We start from the raw sequence: 22,390 nt of genomic DNA on the forward strand, positions 1-22,390 counted from the left end.
AGGGTAAGTGGCTGTATCAGAGGGAACGGAAGAGTTGAGTGGACACCTCGTGTTCCCCTTTCTTCGATTGCTGCCCTACAGTGCAGTGTCATGGCTCACAGTGTGCCTGGTCCCTGGCTCTGGGAACATGCTCACTAAGTGTTTTGATGCTGTGACCAGCCTGATAAAGTCAGAAGCTGCTCAGAGTATGTGTAAGCTCTCATCAGTGCTTCAAACTTGAACAAATACAGTTACTGATGCCAAATCCGGGCCCTGGAGATGCAGAAAAGAGTAAGATAGACTCTACTTGCCAGGGACTAGAGTCTAGCTGGGGAGAGAGCATAAGAAAATATGCTCAGTCGTGGCTAAGGATTGTTCTGTCTTAGGAACCAAGTTCTCTTGGAGCATATTGCTGGAGCCATTCTGCCTGGAGTTGGGGAGGAGGCTTACCAGGACTGTGATTTTCAAGTAAGACCTAGAGGGAGGAGGAAAAGTCTTCCAAGCAGAGAATGGTGTGGGGATGGTGTGGAAAGGGCATGCTGGTTTAGGTGGTGAGCTGGAGCAAAGACACAGGATTGACAGTGCTTGGTACTTTCAGGGATCTGTGGTTGTGCAATCTGGTGAGAGCCAATGACGGTGATCTGTTTATACACGAACGCTAGTGTGCCTGATGGATTCTGCCCTGATTACTCTTTAGTAGCTATTACTAGTTAAACGCTTTTCTTTTGGTTAAATGTAGAATAAAAGGTAAAGGCATGATGCATATATGACAAATGAACATGTAACATTGGAAATTATTCACAGGGTAAGTTCACAAACTTCCTGTGATATGTTCACTTACCCAGTTTTCCTCAGAACAGTGCTTTTCCTTCTGTTTAATTTGACTCCAAAGCTCTTGCTATGCTAGGTGTCATTTGCAGATAAAACAGAAGCTAAGATTTCAAAGAGTGACACCAGTGACACCATTCACAGGTGGGAAGGGAGGCCCTGGGGTGAGATGTAGTGTGCAAGGACCATCTGAAGAAAACCATATTGATTTATTTATCAAAGGTATAAATACACATTTCTTAGCCATCTTAATAGAAAAAACAGGCATTATTGTAGACTAGTCAAATTGTCAGACCTTTATTTTTATTTGACTGTAAGATTAAATAATAAATGTGATCAAAACTCCTGTAGATTGGACAAAGAACAGTAATTAGATTTATTCTTTTTTTGTGGGAATTGTGATCCCTCTTGGCATTCTTTGCAGTGTTTTAAGCTCTTGGGTCTTTTCTTATTAATGTTTGCAGTGTGTTGGTATTCCTTAATGCTCTCTTGAGGGTGTCAGTGAATTTTCTTTTCGTTACAGAAGAGTCCCTGAAAATGGCTTATACACATCATTGTTTCGTATGATTATTGAGGCAGTGTTAAAGTTGTACCCTTGACCCCTTTGCTTTCTTGTTTGGTCACTCTTTCCCTGAGAAACTGAGTTACACCTTCAAGATCTGCATTTTGAGAGGGCTGACTGAAGGGAGATGGGCAAATTATTTTACTTTGATGTCTGGTTTCATAACTTTTAATTAATTTATTTATACTCTGCCTCCTTCCAAAAGCAAATGTTTGGTATCTTAAAAAATAAAGACAATACAATAAAATATGCAAGTGAAGTAATTGGAGAGAAGGGAAAAGCTAGATAGAAAAATAAGTCAGCATTTAAAGTCATGCTGTAGGATTCAGATTGTGGTTAAAGATGGGTCATAAATTTGACTCGAGATTTATTAAAGACCCAGACAGAGAGGGAAGTGTGGTAAGTATCAGTTAGATAAAATCACACCCCATGGATTATGCAGTTCTATGCTTTATAAGCCCATTCAGTGGTGAAAGGACTGTGGTTAACAGAACAATGTGAAAATGTTCTCTCATGAACTATAACAAAGATGTAATACTACCAACAGGTGTTAGTAATCGGGTGGGTTGAGGGAAAAATACACCAAATGTAAAACGGGGACTATAGTTAGTTCATAGTTTGTAATAAATGTTTAACACCTATACAAGGTGTTGGTGGTGGGGTGATGTATGGGAACTGTGTACAATGATATACATGTTTGTTTTGTAAGTCCACAGCTATTTCTGTACACTTTCTGGTTATATATGTGCATGTATATATGATAAACTTCAATAGAATTTTGTAACATAACAAACGCCACTTGGAGTACAAGTGCTGGTGGTAATGAGCTTCCAGGGTCCTTAAAAAGGAGCTACTCATGAGGTGTCTTTGCACCTGAGCAGACTTAGAAACTTGGGGCCATTGGGAGAAGCAGTTTTCTTAAAGGTCCGGCTCAGTCTGAGGATAAAGTTTAGGACTGTGGAGCTGCATATTACACTGGGCTCGTATTTTATGTTGAGGGCAAAAGATTCTGTGAGAATCTCTTAAATTGTCCAACAGCAGCACCCTTTCTCCTAACATTAAAACATTGTCATTTTTTGAGGGGATTCTGGAATGAGAAGTTGACTTGCATTTCCTGTGTTGCACAAAAGTTCTTATCTTCCTTGCTCTGGAAGGCTGCCTAGTACAGGCCATGCTCCTTACCCAAGAGGTGTGTGGTTCCTGAGACGTCCTGAGGGAAGAGCCGCAGGCTCCTCTCTCCCCAGTTTTTGGTGGAAGTGCGGGCACCCGCTGTATTCTCTCTCTCCCTCTTGCATCTAGGGAGTTGAATCTATGTGAGTCCTGTGCATGTGCCACCCAGTGTCACTGTGTCTGGAGAGTGGGTGGTGTACTTGTCTCCCTGGCATGAATATTGTTTCTCATAATTGGACTTCAGGTACATTGGGGGACAGAGGACAAGGTTATATTCTTGGTCTAGAATGGGAAATCCAGATACTCTTCTGTGATTCGGGGCAGATGGGATTTGGGTTATCATAGGGAGTGGGGGACTGAAGTCAGATGACCTGAGTTTAAATTGTGGCTCTGCCATTTATCAGTGGTGCAAGATACGGGCAAGTTACTTAAACTTTTCTCTACTTTAGTTACTTCACCTGTAAAATGGAGATGATCATGTTGGTGCCATAAGGTTATTGCAAAGATTAAATAAGATAATATGTGGGAAAGAAATAGGAACAGCATATGATACACAAAGAGTGCTCAGTGGCTGTAGCTCTTTCCTTTTTTTTAAAAAAAGATTTATTTATTTATTTAAGTCCCCCCCTCCGCCGGTTGTCTGTTCTCTGTGTCTATTTGCTGCATCTTGTTTCTTTGTCCGCTTCTGTTGTCGTCAGCGGCACAGGAAGTGTGGGCGGCGCCATTCCTGGGCAGACTGTACTTTCTTTCGCGCTGGGCGGCTCTCCTTGGGGAGCACTCCTTGCGCGTGGGGCTCCCCTATGTGGGGGACGCCCCTGCGTGGCAGGGCACTCCTTGTGCGCATCAGCACTGCGCGTGGGCCAAGCTCCACATGGGTCAAGGAGGCTCGGGGTTTGAACCTTGGACCTCCCATGTGGTAGACGGACGCCCTAACCACTGGGCCAAGTCCGTTTCCCGCTCTTTCCTTTTTAAATGAGGAGCTAGAATCTTAGCCCAGCCCGGCCCACCTCCTCGCAGAAGAAGGTACAAGTGGTTTTCTGAATAAGACATTTGGAAATCAGATATGTATTTCTTTCTGGTTAGTAACAATTTTATCCTCTTGCAGAGAAACAGCACCCAGAACTATATTCCAGAGAGTCCTGGATATCTTGAAGAGAGCTTCTCATGATGTTGAAGTGGCCTGCAGAGAGTCATCCCAAGTGGACCAGCTGGCTTCCAGTTTGCAGTTAATTACAGAATGCTTCAGGTGTCTCCGAAACGCTTGTATAGAGTGTTCTGTGAACCAAAATTCAATCAGGTAGTGTTCTTGGTATTATTCAAATACTTTGTATATGTGCATGCTGGTTCCATCATATTGTTTTACCTGTTAGAAGTTGTTTTGGCATTATAGTATCACCCATTGTCATTACACAATTGTCCTTTATATCAGTACACATCTTGCCCCTTGAGGACTCCATCAGTATATAATGATGCAATTTGTAATAGTGTGTTAACATTAGGAGTAATTTGGATTTTTTATTTGTATTTATAATGTGTTTTAAAGCATTTGATTTTGTACATAGTACAGTGACTTGACCTTGATTTTGATTCTTTGATTCTAGATTCTGCTTAAATGCATACACACTTCTGGACCTCACTGTTTATTTAGTTCTTAGTGTTTTAATTATTATCTGTGTGTTTATTTTGAGCTAGAAGTATGTTTTATAAATGGATAAGGTAAGCTACCTTTTCTTAAGATTGTGGAGAGTTTCAGGCTTTACTTCTACCTCTCTTACAGTGTGCACATCTTGAGAAGCAGTTAAGAAATGAGCAACAGAGTTGCCTGGAGTCGTTCTTTCTTTTCTATATTACTATCTCCTCCTAGAACCTGACACTTTTCCTCTTTGATTTTATGGAATCTGCTTTCTATTGAAATTTTTTACTTGAGATGAAGTCAGAAGCCACAAAGAGGATACTTCCCTTGCTTTCCTGCACTTGAATGCTGACAGAGCCTCCGGGCCTCCCTGTCACTGGATGATGGGTGAAGTGGGCTTGTCTAGAAGCCACATGAGGGACTCCCTTCGCTGCCTGGACAGTCTTGTACCTGAGGCTTGGGTATGATTAATGAGAATTTTAAGATCAAAGGGGAGGGGGGAAAAAGCTAGGGTTGTTTAACTTCAATACTACGGTGAAGCTGCTATCCATTTACAAATAATAGAAACTCTTATTTACAGACATGCAAAAAAAAAAGACTATTTTGATGATAATAGTTTAACATTTTTTAAAAAAAATTATTATTTATTTCTCTCCCCCCTGCTGTCTGTTCTCTGTGTCCATTCGCTGCATGCTCTTCTGTGACCACCTCTATCCTTATCAGCGGCACTGGGAATCTGTGTTGCTTTTTGTTGCGTCATCTTGCTCCTCCAGCTCTCTGTGCGTGCAGCGCCACTCCTGGGCAAGCTGCACCTTCTTTCAAGCTGGGTGGCTCTCCTTACGTGGTGCACTCTCTGTGCGTGGGGCTCCCCCATGCAGGGGACACCCCCTGCATGGCAGGGCAGTCCTTGTGTGCATCAGCACTGTGCATGGGCCAGCCCCACATGGGTCAAGGAGGCCCGGGGTTTGAACCACGGACCTCCCATGTGGTAGGTGGATGCCCCATCCTTTGGGCCAAGTCCACTTCCCAATAGTTTAACATTTTTGATGTTGCCTATATGCTAGAAGCAGAGGACCAGGAGGATCATTTACTTTGTCCTTTTCCCATGCAAGGAGGCCTTGGTGTGACAGGGGAGGAAAGAAGGACCTCAGAACATAGACTTTTGACTGTGTGCTGGCATGCATGTCTTTGTGCTTAGCTGGTCTCAGGGAGGAAGGGAGTGTTTGGTGCGCCTATCCTAAGCAGTAGGCTTTGTCCCAGATGCTTTACTTGCACTATCTTGTTTAATCCTTGGAACAAACCTATGAAATTGTATGCTACTATTTTTCCATTTTTCACAAAAGAAGAAACTGTGACTCAGAGAGGTTAAATTCTTGCCAAGAGTCACTCTTTCTAAGTGATGGAGCCTTGGAAAGTTCTGTCTGCCTCTCACCTGTCTGACTCTTAAGGCCTGAGGTCAAAACCAGTCAGTCATACTATCCCGAGATACACGTATTGGCCCTTTGGCCCTGGTTGTATACAACTGCCCCATTCCTGAATAGCCCCGTGGTCTAGGGCAAGCAGATTCATCTTCTTGGTGATCAGTTTTCTCATCTGTAAAACAGGGTAAACAATACCCTCTGCACAGGACTGTTGTAAGGTTTGAATGAGATTACTCAGTGATGCCTGGGCACATGGTATGCCAAGTGTTTTTGTATGCCCCAGTAATGATAGTGGAATGAAAATTTATGAAAATCGTAGCTTTCTTTTAAAACAATTTATTTGCATTTACTTCTTTTGATTACAAAAGTAGTATATGCAAACTATAAAAATTCATGTGTTACAAAAATTAATACTATGGCAAATAAAATTTCTCCTTTAAATCCCAGTCTCTCAAAGCTTATCTGTCTTCATTCACCTGTCTTCTGGCAGGGCCATCAAGGCCAGGACTGTGCTTGGTGTATTGATCGTATTTTTTTTTTTTTTAAAGATTTATTTTATTTATTTCTCTCCCCTTCCCTTCCCTCTGCCCCAGTTGTCTGTTCTCTGTGTCTTTTTGCTGCATGTTCTTCCGTGTCTGCTTCCATTGTTGTATTCTTGTCAGCGGCACCAGGAATCTGTGTCTATTCTTGTTGCGTCAGCTCTCCATGTGTGTGGCGCCATTCCTGGGTAGGGTGCACTTTTATTGTGCTGGGCAGCTCTCCTTCTGGGGCGTACTCCTTGTGCATGGGGCTCCCCTACGCAGGGGACACCCCTGCGTGGCACGGCACTCCTTGGGCAACATCAGCACTGCATGTGGGCCAGCTCCACACGGGTCAAGGAGGCCCGGGGTTCGAACCATGGACCTCCCACATGGGAGGCAGGTGCCCCATCCGTTGCCAAGTCCGCTTCCCATGATGGTATCTTTTTATTGAATGAAACTTTATGGTTATGCTGAAGTGAACATTTAGGGGTGTTAGTTTTTCTGCCTCTCACCTTTTAGTATTATTATTCACTGTTGATTTTCAAAGGGAAATTCCAACCATTTAGGGCATTGGCTCCTGGATGTATAACAAATTCTAGCTAGGAACTTTGTGGCCAGCCTTGCCTCAAGTATTTCTGAGCCAATCAGGATTCAGATTGCATGCAATGTGTATTTTTCTGTTATTTTAAGTTTAGTATTAAAGAGTACTTAACAGGGGTGATGCCATTGAGGCTTAGGTCTTTTTGTGCCTTTTGCCTGACTGTTGCACTTTGGGTGGAGTGGGGTTGTATTTTTTCAAGTAAATATAGAATGGAATGTAATAGAGCAAAGCAAAAAATCTGAGTCATAAGATTTTTGGAAATCATCAAAGCAGTTAGCTCGGCATGTAAATATCATAACCCCTAATGTGACGGTTGGTACACTTTTTCTATAAAGTGCCAAATTCAATATGTTAGGCTTAGCAGGCCATGTGATCCCTGTTTCATTTTCTCATTTCTCCCATTGTGGCATGAGAGCATCCATGGACAGTATATGAATGAATGAGCATGGTTGTGTTCCCAGTAAAACTTTATTGATGGCACTGAAATTTTAATTTCATAAAAGTTTCATCTGTCACAATAAAAAGTCATTTGTTTTTTGTTCAACCATTAAAACATGTAAAAACCACGCTTGGCCCATTGACCATATGGAAACAGGCAGTAGGCCCATTTGCTTTCTGCTAGTCACATGTATGCACAAGTGGGAAAAGAAAGAGGTGGGAAGGGGGCAGTGAGCTACCTTTTTCCCACCAGCTTTATGCATGGAGGAAAAGAGAAGGAGCAGTGACTCTCTGACAACCTGCCTTTGGGAAGGGAAAGCAGACCCTAGCCACTGACATACTGACCCTGACTCTCTGTAAGCTCCTTCTGTTACATATTCCACGAATTATGACATGGGTGTCTTTGGGGAGCCATTATTCAGCTGACCATAGTCTTCCCTCTGGACCCCAAAGATTCATGTGTGTGCCACATGGAAAATTGATCTAACCTATCCAAGGTTTCCACAAATTTTAACCCATTATAAATATCAACTCAGGGTCCAAAGTCTCATCAGAGTCCCACATGCTCAGAAGTCCCAAGTGTCATCATCTGAATCATCTAAATGATTATGGGTGAGACTCTGGATATGATTCATTCTGGGGCAAAATGTCTATCTGTGGACCTGTGAAACTAGAAAACAAACTAGCTCCTTCTAAAATACTGTGGTGGGACAGGCAGAGGATAATAGGTAGAAACTTCCCTTCAAGAGGGGAGAAAATAGAAGGAAAAAAAGCTATCTGTCTCTAACAGTTTTGAAATTCAGTCAGGCAAACCTGGTTAGATTTCAAGGCCTGGAATAATATTCTGTGGCTTGTGGCTCTGCCTTCAGAGTCCTTGGTTCCTTTTCCTTGAAGGGCAGCACATGTTTGCAGCTTAGTGGTTTTCTCAGCCTGTATTTGGCCTGGAGAAATTCTGGAGTGTGGCAGACTTCTTTCATTCCATCCTTTCTCTGTTCCTTTCAGTCCCCGTGGGCAGCATTTCTCCAGCTGTTGCGTTGTGAGAAGCCTTGGAGCTCTCCTCTGCACATCATGGTGCTTCACCTTGTTAGACAAGAGGGTCCCTCACAGATGTCTCCTGGATAAGGTCATCTCTGTTCTGGGCTTCTGTGGGGATGACTGAGGAAATGCATGAGTCAGAGGCTTGATTCCTTTAAGGGGCCTTCCCTTAGCAGAACCAAAAACTGACCAGTTCATCATTTTGAGGTACTAGTGAAAGGCGGTCTAGCCACATCCTTAGCTTTCTCTCCAGGACCTGTTTTCTCTACAGGGAATCTCCTACTTTTAGCATCTTTTGCGATCTGAGTAGGTTGAGAATTTCCCAAATCATCAAGACCAGGTTCCTTTTTAATTAACAATTTTTCCTTCTATTGATCTCTTTCCTCTTTTACTATAAGCAGCAAGAAGAAACCAGGACATACCTTCAGCATTTTGCTTGCAAATCTCAGCTGAATATCCAAGTTAATTATTTCCAACTTTTGTTTCCACATAATTGCAGTACATAATTCAGATAAGCTCTGTGCCACTGCATAACAAGGATTGCCTTTTCTCCAGTTTCCAATAGCATGCTCCTCATTTCCTTCTAAGCCTTCACCCAGCGGTACTTTCAGTGTCCGTATTTCAAAAGTCTTTTCAAGACAATCTAGGCTTTTTCTGTCATGCTTCTCCAAGTTATTCTAGCCTTTGCCCATTACCCAATTCCAAAGCTGTTTCTACATTTTTAGATATTTGTTACAGCAGCGCCCCACTTCCAGGACCAAAATCTGTATTAGTTTCCTATTTTTGCGGTAGAAAATTACCACAGACCTAGTGGCTTCAACCAACACAAACTTATTGTCCTACAGTTGTGGAATTCACAAGTCTAAAATGGGTTGACAGGGTCACACTCCTTCTGGAGGGATTAGGGAGAATCCATTTCCTTTCCCTGTCCAGCTTCCAGAGGCCACCTGCATTCCTTGGTCCATGGCTCTCCAGCTCAGGCATCACCCCAGCCTGTACTTCTGGCATCATATCTCCTTCCCCCTGTCTCTGACCCTCCTGCATCCTTCTTGCAAGGACTTTCGTGGTGGTCCAGGATCATCTTCCCGTCTCAGGATCCTTACCTGAATCCCACCAGGAAAGTCCCAGTCCTTAAGTAAGGTACCACAGGCCCAGGTTTTGGAGATTAGGATGTGGAGATCTCTGGGGGCCATTGCTCAGCCTCCCCAGGAACGCAGGGACAGTAACCACAGGCCTCAGCCCCATTCACTGGAGCATCATTTGAAATTCTGTTTTAAGAAAAAGAATGCATTTAATGTTGTCTCTTTTTAAAAACCTGATACAGGAACTTGGATACGATTGGTGTTGCTGTTGATTTGATTCTTCTTTTTCGTGAACTGCAAGTGGAACAGGAATCCCTGTTGACAGGTAACATGCAGTATTATTTATATCTTTGAAAAGTGTTTAAAAACCAATACTTCGAGTGTTACATCATTCATAGAAGTAAATGTTCTTTATTTCGTGAGATAGTAGAACATCAATTGTATAATATTAAGGAATTATCATAAAAGAAAATTGCAGAAACTTCCTTTTTTCTCTCCTTCAACATTTATGGATATGATATAAACCCTGTTCTAGGGTGTGATCAAAACAGTGACCAAGCAGGCAAAAGATCTCTGCCCTCAGGGAATTTACATTCCAGTGATGGGAACCAGGTGCTGTGATGAATAAGTCAAATATAGAGGGTGACAGAACGGGAAGTCAGGTCTGATAGCTAATAGCTATTGATATGGGATTAAGAGAAAAACCAGACTTCTTAATTGGAAGATCAGGAAGCCTTTCTAGATTTTTTTTGAGTGTTTATCGTCCTTGTACTTGTAATATTAACATTTCTACGTTTGGACAGGGGTTGTTATCTTAGCATAATATTTAAGACGTAGATGATCTTCTTAACCAAGAAACTGAAATACTTTGTTGGGTACACCTAAGTCATTTGATAAGAAAATCTTAATGTAGATGTCCAGCCTCATAAGTAGGTATACTAGAGTATAGATTAAAAATAAAATAAAGTCTTTATCTTATAAAGTAATTCAATGAATACTTCCTTTAAATGATGGCTCTCCAGCTGTATTTAAAATTTGATTTGATTTTTAAGTTGATTTATATCCATTTCTTAATGCCCATTCGTGTGGTGTTAAATGAGGCACACTTACCTGAATGTTAACACCCAGACTGTTGCTATTGCTGATTAAGTAAGTAGGGAACTAGAAGTGATAGTTTCTTTTCCCAGCTATAGAAACTGAAGCACAAAGGTGACAGGCTAAATTAGCTGTGTTAGATGTACTCCCTGGCTTGGTTGAATTCTTATATAATATTTAATATATTCTGTTATTTCTTAGTGTTTTTATTTTAAACTCATTTGTGAAAATCTTGGGTCTTTTTTATTTAGAAATCTCCCTTTTGAAAGTGGTAATTATTTTTTATTACATTATGTTCTAATTTGCAAAGTGTTTGCTCTAAATATTTTTGAACAGCAATAGTTTCTTGAATATTTTCAAGAAATTGCTTGGGTGTAGGATTTTGTTGTATAGTGTTTTATGACTTTTTTTTTTAAGATTTGTTTGTTTATTTCTCTCCTCCCCCCCCTCATCGTCTGCTCTCTGTGTCCATTCGCTGTGTGTTCTTCTGTGCCTGCTTGGATTCTTGTCAGTGGCACCGAGAATCTGTGTCTCTCTTTGTTGTGTCATCTTGCAGCGTCAGCTGTCCATGTGTGTGGTGCCATTCCTGGGCAGGCTGTACTTTTTTTTTGCGCAGGGCAGCTCTCCTTACAGGGTGCACTCCTTGCATGTGGGGCTTCCCTACGTGGGGGACACCCTTATGTGGCACGGCACTCCTTGCGCGCATCAGCACTGTGTGTGGGCCAGCTCATCACACGGGTCAGGAGGCCCTGGGTTTGAACCTTGGACCTCCCATGTGGTAGGCGGATGCTCTATCATTGAGCCAAATCTCCTTCCCAGTGTAGTGTTTTTAAAGAGGTATTTTTGTAACATTTTATAATAAAATGGAAGACTTACTGCTCAAAATTGGGGGATTAAAAATGAGCAGTAAGATACATATTTTACTCTGTTGCATGGAATGGCAGCTATTTTTGATGTTTGTGTGTGGAATGGTAATTTAGTAAGAAAGTTCAGAATGTACCACGTTTTATAATTGCTGAAAAATACTCATGTGGTGGATAATGTGTCACTGGCAGAAGCTGAAGAGCTGTGGTGAGCAGAAGTAGGTTTTTCTTTTAATGATGCTTTCCTAAATATAGAAGCAAAGAGGAAGTACTGTACAGAATGCTGTGATTAAATGACTATTAGAGTGGAGCCAACCCCCCCACTTGTGTGTTGGGTCCCATCCTTGCTTGTCTACTCAGGAACCGTTTTCTTGAAATTTTCCCTTTTTCTCCTGCATCATCAGATTTCCTCTCTTTACTCCCTCGTTTTCATCAATACTTAATGTGCTTTCCTATTGTCCATCTTAAAAATGCCTTCTCTTGATTTCATGTCCCTCTCGATCCATTTTCCTTTTTTTCTTTTATCCCAGATTTGTTACAGGCATTTTGATACTTTTATAAAATATGATAAAGATGAATTCATCCTTTCTTCATGATATTTTCTCTTCACTGTAGTAAGTAGCTGATCTAACAAAAAAATTCAAGAGAATAAATGAAAAAAAATTCAAGAGAGCAGATTTCTGAAACTGCTTTTATTAACCATTTTATGATTTTCAAATAAACTTATTGACTGTTCATTGATGTTCACGAATGAGAGAGAGTAGCTCCTTATAGTCCCTTTTTATACTGGGTGTCTTAAGAGTCTTCACAATTCCACAAGTTGTGGTTGTATCAATTTCCTTTTTAACAGTTCTTCTAAGGCATAATTTATATGTATATAATTTACATAAATTCACATAATTTATACAAATTACATAAAACTCACCCTCTTTAAGCTTACATTTCAGTGATTTTTAAAAATATTTTTGTTACAGAAGTTGTGAACTTACAAAACAGTCATGCACATGTGGGGAAGCGATGTGGCTCAAGTGATGGGGCCTTTGCCTACCATATGGGAGGACCCAGTTTTAATCCCTGGGGCCTCCTGGTGAAAAAGAAGAGAAAGTGTGCCTGTGTGGCAAGCGAGTACCTGCATGGAGAGCTGAATGCCTGCATGGTGAGCTGAGTGCCTGCATGGGTGCCTGTGCAGTGAGCCAAGTGCCCACATGATGAACCAAGTGCCCACGTGAGTGTCCGCGTGGCTAGCCGAGTGCCCACGTGAGTGTCCATGTGTCAAGCCAGTGTCCGCATGGTGAGCTGAGTGCCTGAGCAGCAAAGCTTAGTGCCTGCGTGGTGAGCCAGTGCCCATGCAAGTAAGTCATGCAGCAGATGACGACGTAACAAAAGAGAGACAAAGGGGAGAGTCAAGGTGAAGCAAAGCAGAGACAAGAAACTGAGGTGGCGCAGGTGACAGGGAATCTTTCTCCACATCAGAGGTCCCCAGGATCGAATCCTGGTGAATCCTAGAGAAGAGAAGACAAAAAGAGAAATACAGAAGATTACACGGTGAATGGACACAGACAGCAAAAACATCAGGGCAGGGGAGGGGCAGGGAAGAGAAAAAAAATCATGCACATGTAGAATTCTCATACAACACCCCTTCACCAACACACCATACCATTGTGGAACATTTGTCACAGATTATGAGATAATATCATCATGCTATTACAACTAGCTGTGATCTTTAACATACATTTGGCATATTTTCCCCATACCCCCTATTATCAACAGTACATCTTTGGTGTTGGTGCAAGAATATTACAGTATAGCTGTTAACTATAGTCCGTAGGTTACATTAATTGTATTTTTTCCATGCTTCCCCACATTCCCACCACCCTGCAATAGTGACATACATCTGTTACAGTTCATAGAAGAAACTTGGTGATTTTTTAGTAAAATTATAGAGTTGTGCAACAATCACCACAATCCAGTGTTAGAAATCATCTTAGGAAAGTGGATGTGGCTCACCAGTTGGGCTCCCATCTACCATATAGGAGGTCCAGGGTTCGATACCCAGGGCCTCCTGGTGAAGGTGAGCTGGCCTACATGGAGTGCCGTCCCACGCAGTAATGCTGCCCGCACAGGAGTGCCACCCTACATGGGAATGCTGCCCAGTGTGGGAAAGCTGCCCCATGCAGGAGTGCCAGCTGACATGGAGAGCATGTCAAGAGACAACAGGAGAGAAAATAAGATGTAGCAGAACAGGAAGTTGAGGTGGTTCAAGAAAGTAATTGTTCTCTCCCACTCTGGAAGGTCCCAGGATCAGTTCTTGGAGCTGCCTAATGAAACACAAGCAGACCTAGAAGAATACACAGCGAATGGACACAGAGCATACAACAGGGGGAATAGTGGGGGGGGGGGGGGGGAGGGAGGTTAATAAATAAAATAAATCTTTAAAAAAAAAAAGATGGGAAGCGGACTTGGCCCAGTAGATAGGGCGTCTGCCTACCACATGGGAGGTCCGCGGTTCAAACCCCGGGCCTCCTTGACCCGTGTGGAGCTGGCCCGTGCGCAGTGCTGATGTGCGCAAGGAGTGCCTTGCCACACGGGCGTCCCTGCATGGGGGAGCCCCACGCGCAAGAAGTGCACCCTGGAAGGAGAGCCGCCCAGTGCAAAAGAAAGTGCAGCTTGCCCAAGAATGGCGCTGCCCACATGGAGAGCTGACACAACAAGATGACGCAACAAAAAGAGACACAGATTCCCGGTGCCGCTGACAACAACAGAAGCGGATGAAGAACATACAGCCACTAGACACAGAAACAGACAACCATGGCGGGGGTGGGGTGGGGAAGAGGAGAGAAATAAATAAATCTTTATTAAAAAAAAAAAGAAATCATCTTGCAGAGCTCTCTTATGCCCGTTTGAAGTCCATCTCATTTCTACCCCAGCACTAGGCAGATACCAGCCTACTCTGCTTTTAGAAAATTGCCTTTTCTGACTATTTCATATAAATGGAATCATGCAGTATGATGTCTTTTGTGTTGGCCTTTTTCACTTTGTATCGTCTTGTTTATTCCTGTCACTCATTGTTTTTCCTGCTGTGCAGTATCATGCAGTTGACTTGTCCATTCGCTGGTTCATGTTTGGGTTGTTTCCACTTTGGGCTGTTAGGAAAAAAGCTGTGGTGAACATTCATGTTGTGTGTACACTGTGTGGGCATGTGTTTTCATTTCTCTTAGATAGATGCCTATGAGAGGCATTGCTAGGTCATATGGTATATTTCTTTGTAACTCTTTAAGAGAGTACCACACTGTTTTCTAAGCGGGCTGCACCACTCTACCTCCTCACCTACTGTTTATGAGGTTCCAGTTTCTCCACATCCTCAGCAGGGCTTGTTAAGGTCTCTTTTTGATTATAGCCATCCTAGTGGGTGTGGAGTATTATCTATGGTGCTTTAAAAAATTTGCATTTGTCTAATGACTAATGATGTTGGGCAGTTTTTTTTTTTTAGTTTTAAACTTTGTTTTGGAATTATTTCAGATTTATAGAAAATTTGCAAAGAATAGTACAAATAGTTCTCATATACCCTTCACCCAGCTCCTCATAGTTTTAGCGTCTTATATAAAATGGTATGTTTTTAAAAATTTAAGTAATTAACATTGGTACTATATTATTAGCTATGCTAAAGGCTTTATGCAGATTTCACCAGTTTTTTTCACTAATATAATTTTTCTTTTCCAGGGTCCAAACCAGAACACCACATTACATTTAGTTGTCATGTTGATTTTGAGTATCTTTTTATGTGCTTTTTAGCCATTTGTATGTCTTCTTTGATGAAATGACGATGAGTCGTAAGAGTCTGTATAAATATTCTTGATATAAGTCCTTTATCACCTGTGATTTACAGTTATTTACTCATGGATTGACTTTTCATTTTCTTAATGAACATTATTTCTTAGTGGTGCCTTTTAAAAAATTTATTGAAGTATATCATTCATACAAGAACATACATCAATGATAAATGTATACTAAAAGTTGTGAACTTACAAACAAACATGGGTATGTATCATATCGGGCTCCCATACATCACCCCACCACCAACACCGTGCATTGTTGTGAAACATTTGTTACAAACTATGAGATAGCATTGTCAAAAAATAGTATTACTACCTATAGCCAATATCTTATATTTGATGTATTTTTCTCCCAACCTACCCAATAAATGGTACCTTTTAAAAATAAGTTTTATTGAGATATAATTCATATTCCATGAAATTCATTCCGTTAAAGTGAACTTGTGAGTGGTTTTAGTGTATTCACAGTTATGCAACCATCACCACTATCTAATTCCAGAACATTTTCACCACCCCGAAAAGAAACCCTGGACCCATTAGCAGCCACTTCCCTTTCTCCTTTCCCTCCAGCCCTGGGGAACCACTCATCTACTTTCATTGTCTGAATTTGCCTATCCTGAACATTTAATATAAATGGAATCATACAATAAGTGTTTTTTTTCAGAACTCTCTCCCATTCTGTGGAATTTTGATAGGGATTATGTTGAATATATTAATAGATAAATTTGGGAGAATTGCCGTCTTAATAATATTGTCTTCCAATCCATGAACATGGAATATCCTCCAGTTAGATCTTCCTTAATTTTCAGTTGTGTCCATTTTGAGTAGATGATTTGTGTTTATGGGCCAAGTTGGAAGGTTATTACTGAGACAAGAAGGAAAATGGAAGTTAAGTGGTATTTCTTACCACCTTCTTGGAAAAAATGGCTAGTGAAATTATTTAAATTTTAACAGTGAAATTTGGATTCAACAATGAAACTTGAAAACTTTTTTTCTAGTATGTTAGTTCAAACCTAATATAATCTTTAAAAAAATACTGGTTCCTAATAAAGTATCTGTAATAATCTTTTTTGTTTTAATTAGAGAAGTTGTAGGTTTATAGAAAAATCATGCAGAAAATACAGAGTTCCATGTACCTCTGCCCTGCCCTCTCCCCTCCCCCCCGCGCTATTTTTCCCTTTTAAAATTTTACATTGGTGTGGTACCTGTGTTAACAATTGAGGAAACCTTATTATAATAGTTATATTATTAACTGCAGTCCATGGTTTCCATTAGGGTTCACTCTTAGGGCTGTATAGTTGTACTTCTGTCACATGTATACTGTACCATCTTTTGGCTGTTTCCCTGTGAGAACGTTATTCTAGATAGATTTTTAGCAGAGTTTCTGTGCCAGTTTTCTGTTACTACCTTTGAGTTAAAGACTGTAATTACTTTGCCAAAATAATATTTAGAGTATTATTTTCAGGGAGTAATTGCAGTGGTGTGACAAATATATTATGCTTATCAAATTTTATGTAAACACAAGCATGAGTTATTTTAATTGAGTTATTGGTGTTGTTTTTGGCCCTTATTCTTTTCTAATCTGTAAAAATAATGTTGGGATTTTTTAGAGGCTTTGTAACATTTGCAATATTTACATAAAGACCAGTTGATAACCTGTTTGGTAAAAGTAAATTGTCATTTGTACTTGTCTGGGGTTTTCATTTATTGTTTCTAGGACATCTTTAAACCTTTTCCTTTCCAGAATTGTGTTCTGATTCAGAGCATTAATTTTTAGCTGCTTGATGGATTGTTTGGCCACTTGGCTTTCAGACCTACTTACATTGTTTGCTATTTTATGTTCTAAATTAAATTTTACAGGAATTTGAGTGTTAATATTCTACAATGTTCATTCAAAACATGAAGTCTTTTTTGAAACTTTGGCTTATCTGAATAAAAAGGTGATTATTATTTTTCCATTATAAATGTTTTATATTATTTCATTACAGAAATTCAGACAAGTAGAAAGAAGAAAAATAATCATTACTCTGTATGCAGGCCGCGTAATTTGTGGGGGTCAAGGGTCGTTTTTCAGTATATGTACATATGGGTATGAATGTGTACTTGTAGTTTTATATCTTCTTTATTTTAGATTTTAAAATTGAGTTAATTCAGTTCTGTGTTTCCTGGCTCATTGTTTTCTTTACTAATAAAACTAAATCCCACGTCCTTTTTTTTAACTTTAGCATTGAAACAGTATCTTCTTTGCCTTTGCTACAAAAATATTATGATATTATTGTTAACATAGTCTACAAGGTACATTAATTGTGTTTTTCTCATGTATCAGCATATTCTCAACTCCTTGTGGTAGAGGAACATTCTTGTATTTGTATTATTAACTACAATCCTCACCTACCACTGAATCGCTATATTATACAGTCCCTAGATTATCTTCCCACCGTCTTCCTGGTGGGAACTCTTTAAGCAGGGCAGAATCCTCTGGTGTGTCACATTATACACAGACAATATATATACATATACACTCCACTAGGATTTAGGCCGGATTGCATTTAATTTATAGATAAAAATAGAATCTCCTAATCTGTCAACCTGTTTTTACTTAGTGGTCTTGTATATCCTTTTTAGTTATATTTTTGTTTCTTTTATAAATGGTAACTTTTCTCTATTTTCATGTTTTGCTTATTCCCAGTATATAGAAATACTATTGATTTTTAAATTTTTGTATACAGCAACTTTTGAAAACTCTCTTATTCCAACAATTTATACTTTGAAAATTTTTTCTACATAGATGTTATCTCATCTGTATGGACAAACATGACAGTGTGGTTTCTTCCTTTCTTATCCTTACGTGTTTTACTCCTTTGTCTTGCTGGTAGGATTTTCAGTTCTAGACGTGTGATGAGCAGGCACTGTTGACTCACTCCTTTTCAAAAGGAACATTCTCTACATTTGGCCATTAATTATGATGTATGCTATGGGTTTTTTGGGTCAATACCAATTTTTATGTTAAAGAAGACCATTTTTGTTCTTTGGTAGGTAGGTCTTTATTTTTTATTTATGAATAGGTGTTTAATTTTATCAACTGTGTTTTCTGCATTAATTGAGACTATCATATGGTTTTTGTCCTTTACAGTTTTAGGTGGTAAATTATGTTTTGGTTTTCTAATGTTAAACCAGCTTTTTTTTTAATACACTAGCTGTTCTTTTTTTTTTAAGATTTATTTATTTTTTTATTTCTCTCCCCTTCCTTGCCCCCCCCCCCAGTTATCTGCTCTTTGTGTCCATTCACTGTGTTCTTCTGTGTCTGCTTGTATTCTTGTCAGTGGCACCCAAAATCTGTGTCTCTTTTTGTTGTGTCATCTTGCTGCATCAGCTCTCCGTGTGTACAGTGCCTTTCCTGGGCAGGCTGCACATTTTTTTGTGCCGGGCAGCTCTCCTTACGGGGTGCACTCCTGGCGCATGGGGCTCCCCTACGCGGGGGCACCCCTGCGTGGCGCGGCACTCCTTGCGCACATCAGTACTGCGCAAGGGTCAGGAGGCCCTGGATTTGAACCTTGGACCTCCCATGTGGTAGGCGGATGCCCTATCCGTTGGGCCACGTCTGCTTCCCTAAACCAGCTTTTGATGCAGGTATAAATTCAACTTAGTCATATTATATTTTTCTAGATTAATTTTGCTAATATATTGCTTGGTATTTTTTGTACAAGTGTTTATGTGGAAACCTCTTTATCACTTTTCTTTCTCAGGTTGCCTTTTTTTCTGATTTGGGTATCACAACTATGCTAGCCTCATAAAATTACATTGGGAGTCTGTGTTCTCTTTTTCTCTTTTCTGGGACAGTTGTATAAAATTGCCATTATTTCTTTCTTGAATGTGCATTGGCCAATGAAACCATTTGGGTCTGTGAGTTTCTTTGTGGGAAAAATTGTACAACTGATTTAATTTCTTTATATTTATAGGACTCTTTAGGCTTTCCTAAACTTTTTATGAAGTTTGTTTTTGTTATCTTCTAGGGTTTTTAAAATTTCACTTTAAAGTATCAGCTATTTTGATAAACTGTTATTTCTAATATCATCTGATTTTTTTGTTGTTAATGTTTACAAGATCTGTGGCTATATTCCTGAAAATTTTATGTCTTAGGTAAATTTCTGCTGTTTCTTTTTCTTTTCTGACCAGTTTTTCAGAGTATGATCAATTTTGATCTTATGAGGAATCCATTGTTGGGTTTGTTGATATTCTCTATTTTATGATTGTTTTCAATTTTAGTAATTGTTTCGCTTTTGATCATTAATATTTTCTTCCTTCTACATTAGTTTGGGGGGTTATTTTGCTATTATGTTCTTTTATTTTAAAGATTTATTTATTTATTTTCCCCTCTTCCCCATCTCCCGCCCTGCTGTTTTTGCTGTTTGTGTTGTCTTCTCATTTTCTCTTCTCTAGGATTCATCAGGATTCGATCTTGGAGTGATGTGGGGAGATGTTCTCTGTCAGTTGCCCCATATCAGTTCCTGGTTTCTGCTACACTTCACCTTCACTCTCCCCTTGTCTGTCTCATTGCATCATCATCTTGCTGTGTGACTCACTTCCACAGGCACTGGCTCACTACGCGGGCACTCATACGGGCACTGGCTCACTGCACGGGCACGCTTTACTCTTCTTTTTCACCAGGAGGCCCCAGGGATTGAACCCAGGTCCTCCCATATGGCAGGTGGAAGCTCTATCACTTGAGCGATATCTGCTTCCCTTGGCTATTATATTCTTTTTTTTTTTTTTAAGATTTATTTATTTATATTTTATTTATTTCTCTCCCCTTCCCCCACCCCCCAAGTTGTCTGCTTTCTGTGTCCATTCGCTGTGTGTTCTTCTGTGTCTGCTTGGATTCTTGTCAGCGGCACTCAGAATCTGTTTTCTTGTTTTGTTGTGTCATCTTGCTGCGTCAGCTCTCCGTGTGTGCGGCGCCACTCCTGGGGAGGCTGCACTTTTTGTGCGCTGGGTAGCTCTCCTTATGGGGTGCAGTCCTTGCGCCTGGGGCTCCCCTATGCGGGGGACACCCTGACGGCACTTCTTGCCTGCATCAGCTCTGTGCGTGGGCCAGCTCATCACACAGGTCAGGAGGTCCTGGGTTTGAACCTTGGACCTCCCATGTGGTAGGTGGACGCCCTATCCGTTGGGCCAAATCCACTTCACTTCCCTTATATTCTTTTTTTTTTTTTTTTAAGATTTATTTATTTTTCTTCCCCCCTGCCCCAGTTGTCTGTTCTCTGTGTCTATGTGCTGCGTGGTTCTTCTTTGTCCTCTTCTGTTGCTTGTCAGTGGCATGGGAATCTGTTTCTTTTTGTTGCGTCATCTTGTGGTATCAGCTCTCCATGTGTGCGGTGCCATTTCTGGGCAGACTGCAGTTTCTTTCGTGCTGGGCGGCTGTCCTTACGGGGCGCACTCCTTGCGTGTGGGGCTCCCCTACGCGGGGACACCCCTGTGTGGCATGGCACTCCTTGTGCACATCAGCACTGCGCGTGGGCCAGCTCCACACGGGTCAAGGAGGCCCGGGGTTTGAACCGTGGACCTCCCGTGTGGTAGACAGATGCTGTAACCACTGGGCCAAGTCCGCTTCTCCCCTTATATGCTTAATGTAATGTTTTGAAATGCATGCTTAGCTCATTATATGGTCAAAAATTACTGTGAAGAAAATATGGGGAAGTGAATGTGGCTCAAGTGATAGAACTTCCACCTACCATATAGGAGGAACTGGGTTTGATCCCTGGGACCTCCTGGTGAAAAAGAGGAAGAGAAAGTGTGCCCACATGGCGAACCAGTGCCCATGTGGTGAATCATGTTCCTATGTGGTGAGCCAAGTGTCCGCATGAGTACCCGCACAGTGAGCTGAGTGCCCACACAAGTGAGTCACGCAGCAAGATGATGATGCAATAAAAGGGAGACAAAAGGGAGAGTCAAGGTGAAGTGCAGCAGAGACCAGGAATTGAGGTGGCGCAGCTGACAGGGAACCTCTCTCCATGTCATAGGTCCCCAGGATCAAATCCCAGTGAATCCTAGAGGAGAAAAAATGTTCTCATTTATCTCATACAGAAGACAAAAAGAAATAGATTCAGAATATCACACAGCGAATGGACGCAGACAGCAAAAACAGCAGGGTGGTGGAGGGGGAGGGAACGAGGAAGATAAATCTTGAAAAAAGAAAATGTGCCATTATATCTTTAAGAAGTATATTCTGCAGTTTTGTTTAGTTAAATATGGTAAATGTGTCAACTAGGTTGCTATTAAATCTTACTCAAATCTTGTAAAGATACTGATTTTTTTTGTCTGCTTGTTCTATAAATTACTGAGAAAGGTATATTGAGTTTGCATTTTTGTGTTTCCTTTGTACTTTTATCAATTTTTCCTGTATATATTTGAGATCATGTTATTAGGTACATTCTTATATAAAGTTGTATCTCTGGTGAATTGAATCATTCTGAAGGATTTGTAAAAAGATCTTTAATAATGCTTTTTGTCTGAAGGTTTTTATGTCTTATTTTAACTGTTTGATTTACTTTTTAGGCTGGTATTTGCGTGGAATATGTTTTTTCCATTCTTTAGCTTTTAATAGTTCTATCGCCTTTTAGATAGGTCTGTTTTATTTTATTTTATTTTTTTAAAAAGATTTATTTAGTTATTTCTCTCCCCTCCCCCCACCCTCGTTGTCTGTTCTCTGTGTCTATTTGCTGCGTCTCCCGGTTGTCTGTTCTCTGTGTCTGTTTGCCTCGTCGTTGTCTTTGTCCGCTTCTGTTGTTGTCAGTGGCATAGGAATCTGTGTTTCTTTTTGTTGGGTCGTCTTGTTGTGTCAGCTCTCCGTGTGTGCGGCACCATTCCTGGGCAAGCTGCACTTTCTTTCGTGCAGGGCGGCTCCCCTTATGGGGCGCACTCTTTGCGTGTGGGGCTCCTCTACGTGGGGGACACCCCTGTGTGGCAGGGCATTCCTTGAGCACATCAGCACTGTGCATGGGCCAGCTGCACACGGGTCAAGAAGGCCTGGGGTTTGAACCACGGACCTCCCATGTGGTAGACAGATTCCCTAACCACTGGGCCAAGTGCAGTCCTCCAGGTCTGTTTTAAATAGCATGCAGTTAAATATTTTAAAAACCCAGCCTGAGTCATATCTTTTAATTGGAACATATATTCCAATTATATTTAGTGTAATTACAAGCATATTTGTGTTTACATTTATTTTATTTAAGAAATTAATTATTTGTATAGAGTATATTGTTTTGTTGTGGCATTTTAATATTGGTGTGATGCCCAAAGTTTCACTGTGGTGAGAGAACTTTGTAGTTA

The 22,390-nt window shown here is 40.7% G+C and overlaps 1 protein-coding gene across 1 annotated transcript in view; it reads left to right on the forward strand.

The window, feature by feature from the left end:
• The window catches only part of ATXN10 (ataxin 10), a 262,209-nt gene that overhangs the window by 36,217 nt on the left and 203,602 nt on the right, over positions 1-22,390 (forward strand). The window contains exons 2-3 of the mRNA XM_058308930.2: positions 3,645-3,836; positions 9,513-9,595. Coding sequence (XP_058164913.1) covers positions 3,645-3,836; positions 9,513-9,595 — 275 coding nt within the window. The remainder of the gene's footprint in view (positions 1-3,644; positions 3,837-9,512; positions 9,596-22,390) is intronic.

Source organism: Dasypus novemcinctus, chromosome 12 (assembly GCF_030445035.2).
Source record: "Dasypus novemcinctus isolate mDasNov1 chromosome 12, mDasNov1.1.hap2, whole genome shotgun sequence".
In the NCBI taxonomy this organism is placed as follows: domain Eukaryota; kingdom Metazoa; phylum Chordata; class Mammalia; order Cingulata; family Dasypodidae; genus Dasypus; species Dasypus novemcinctus.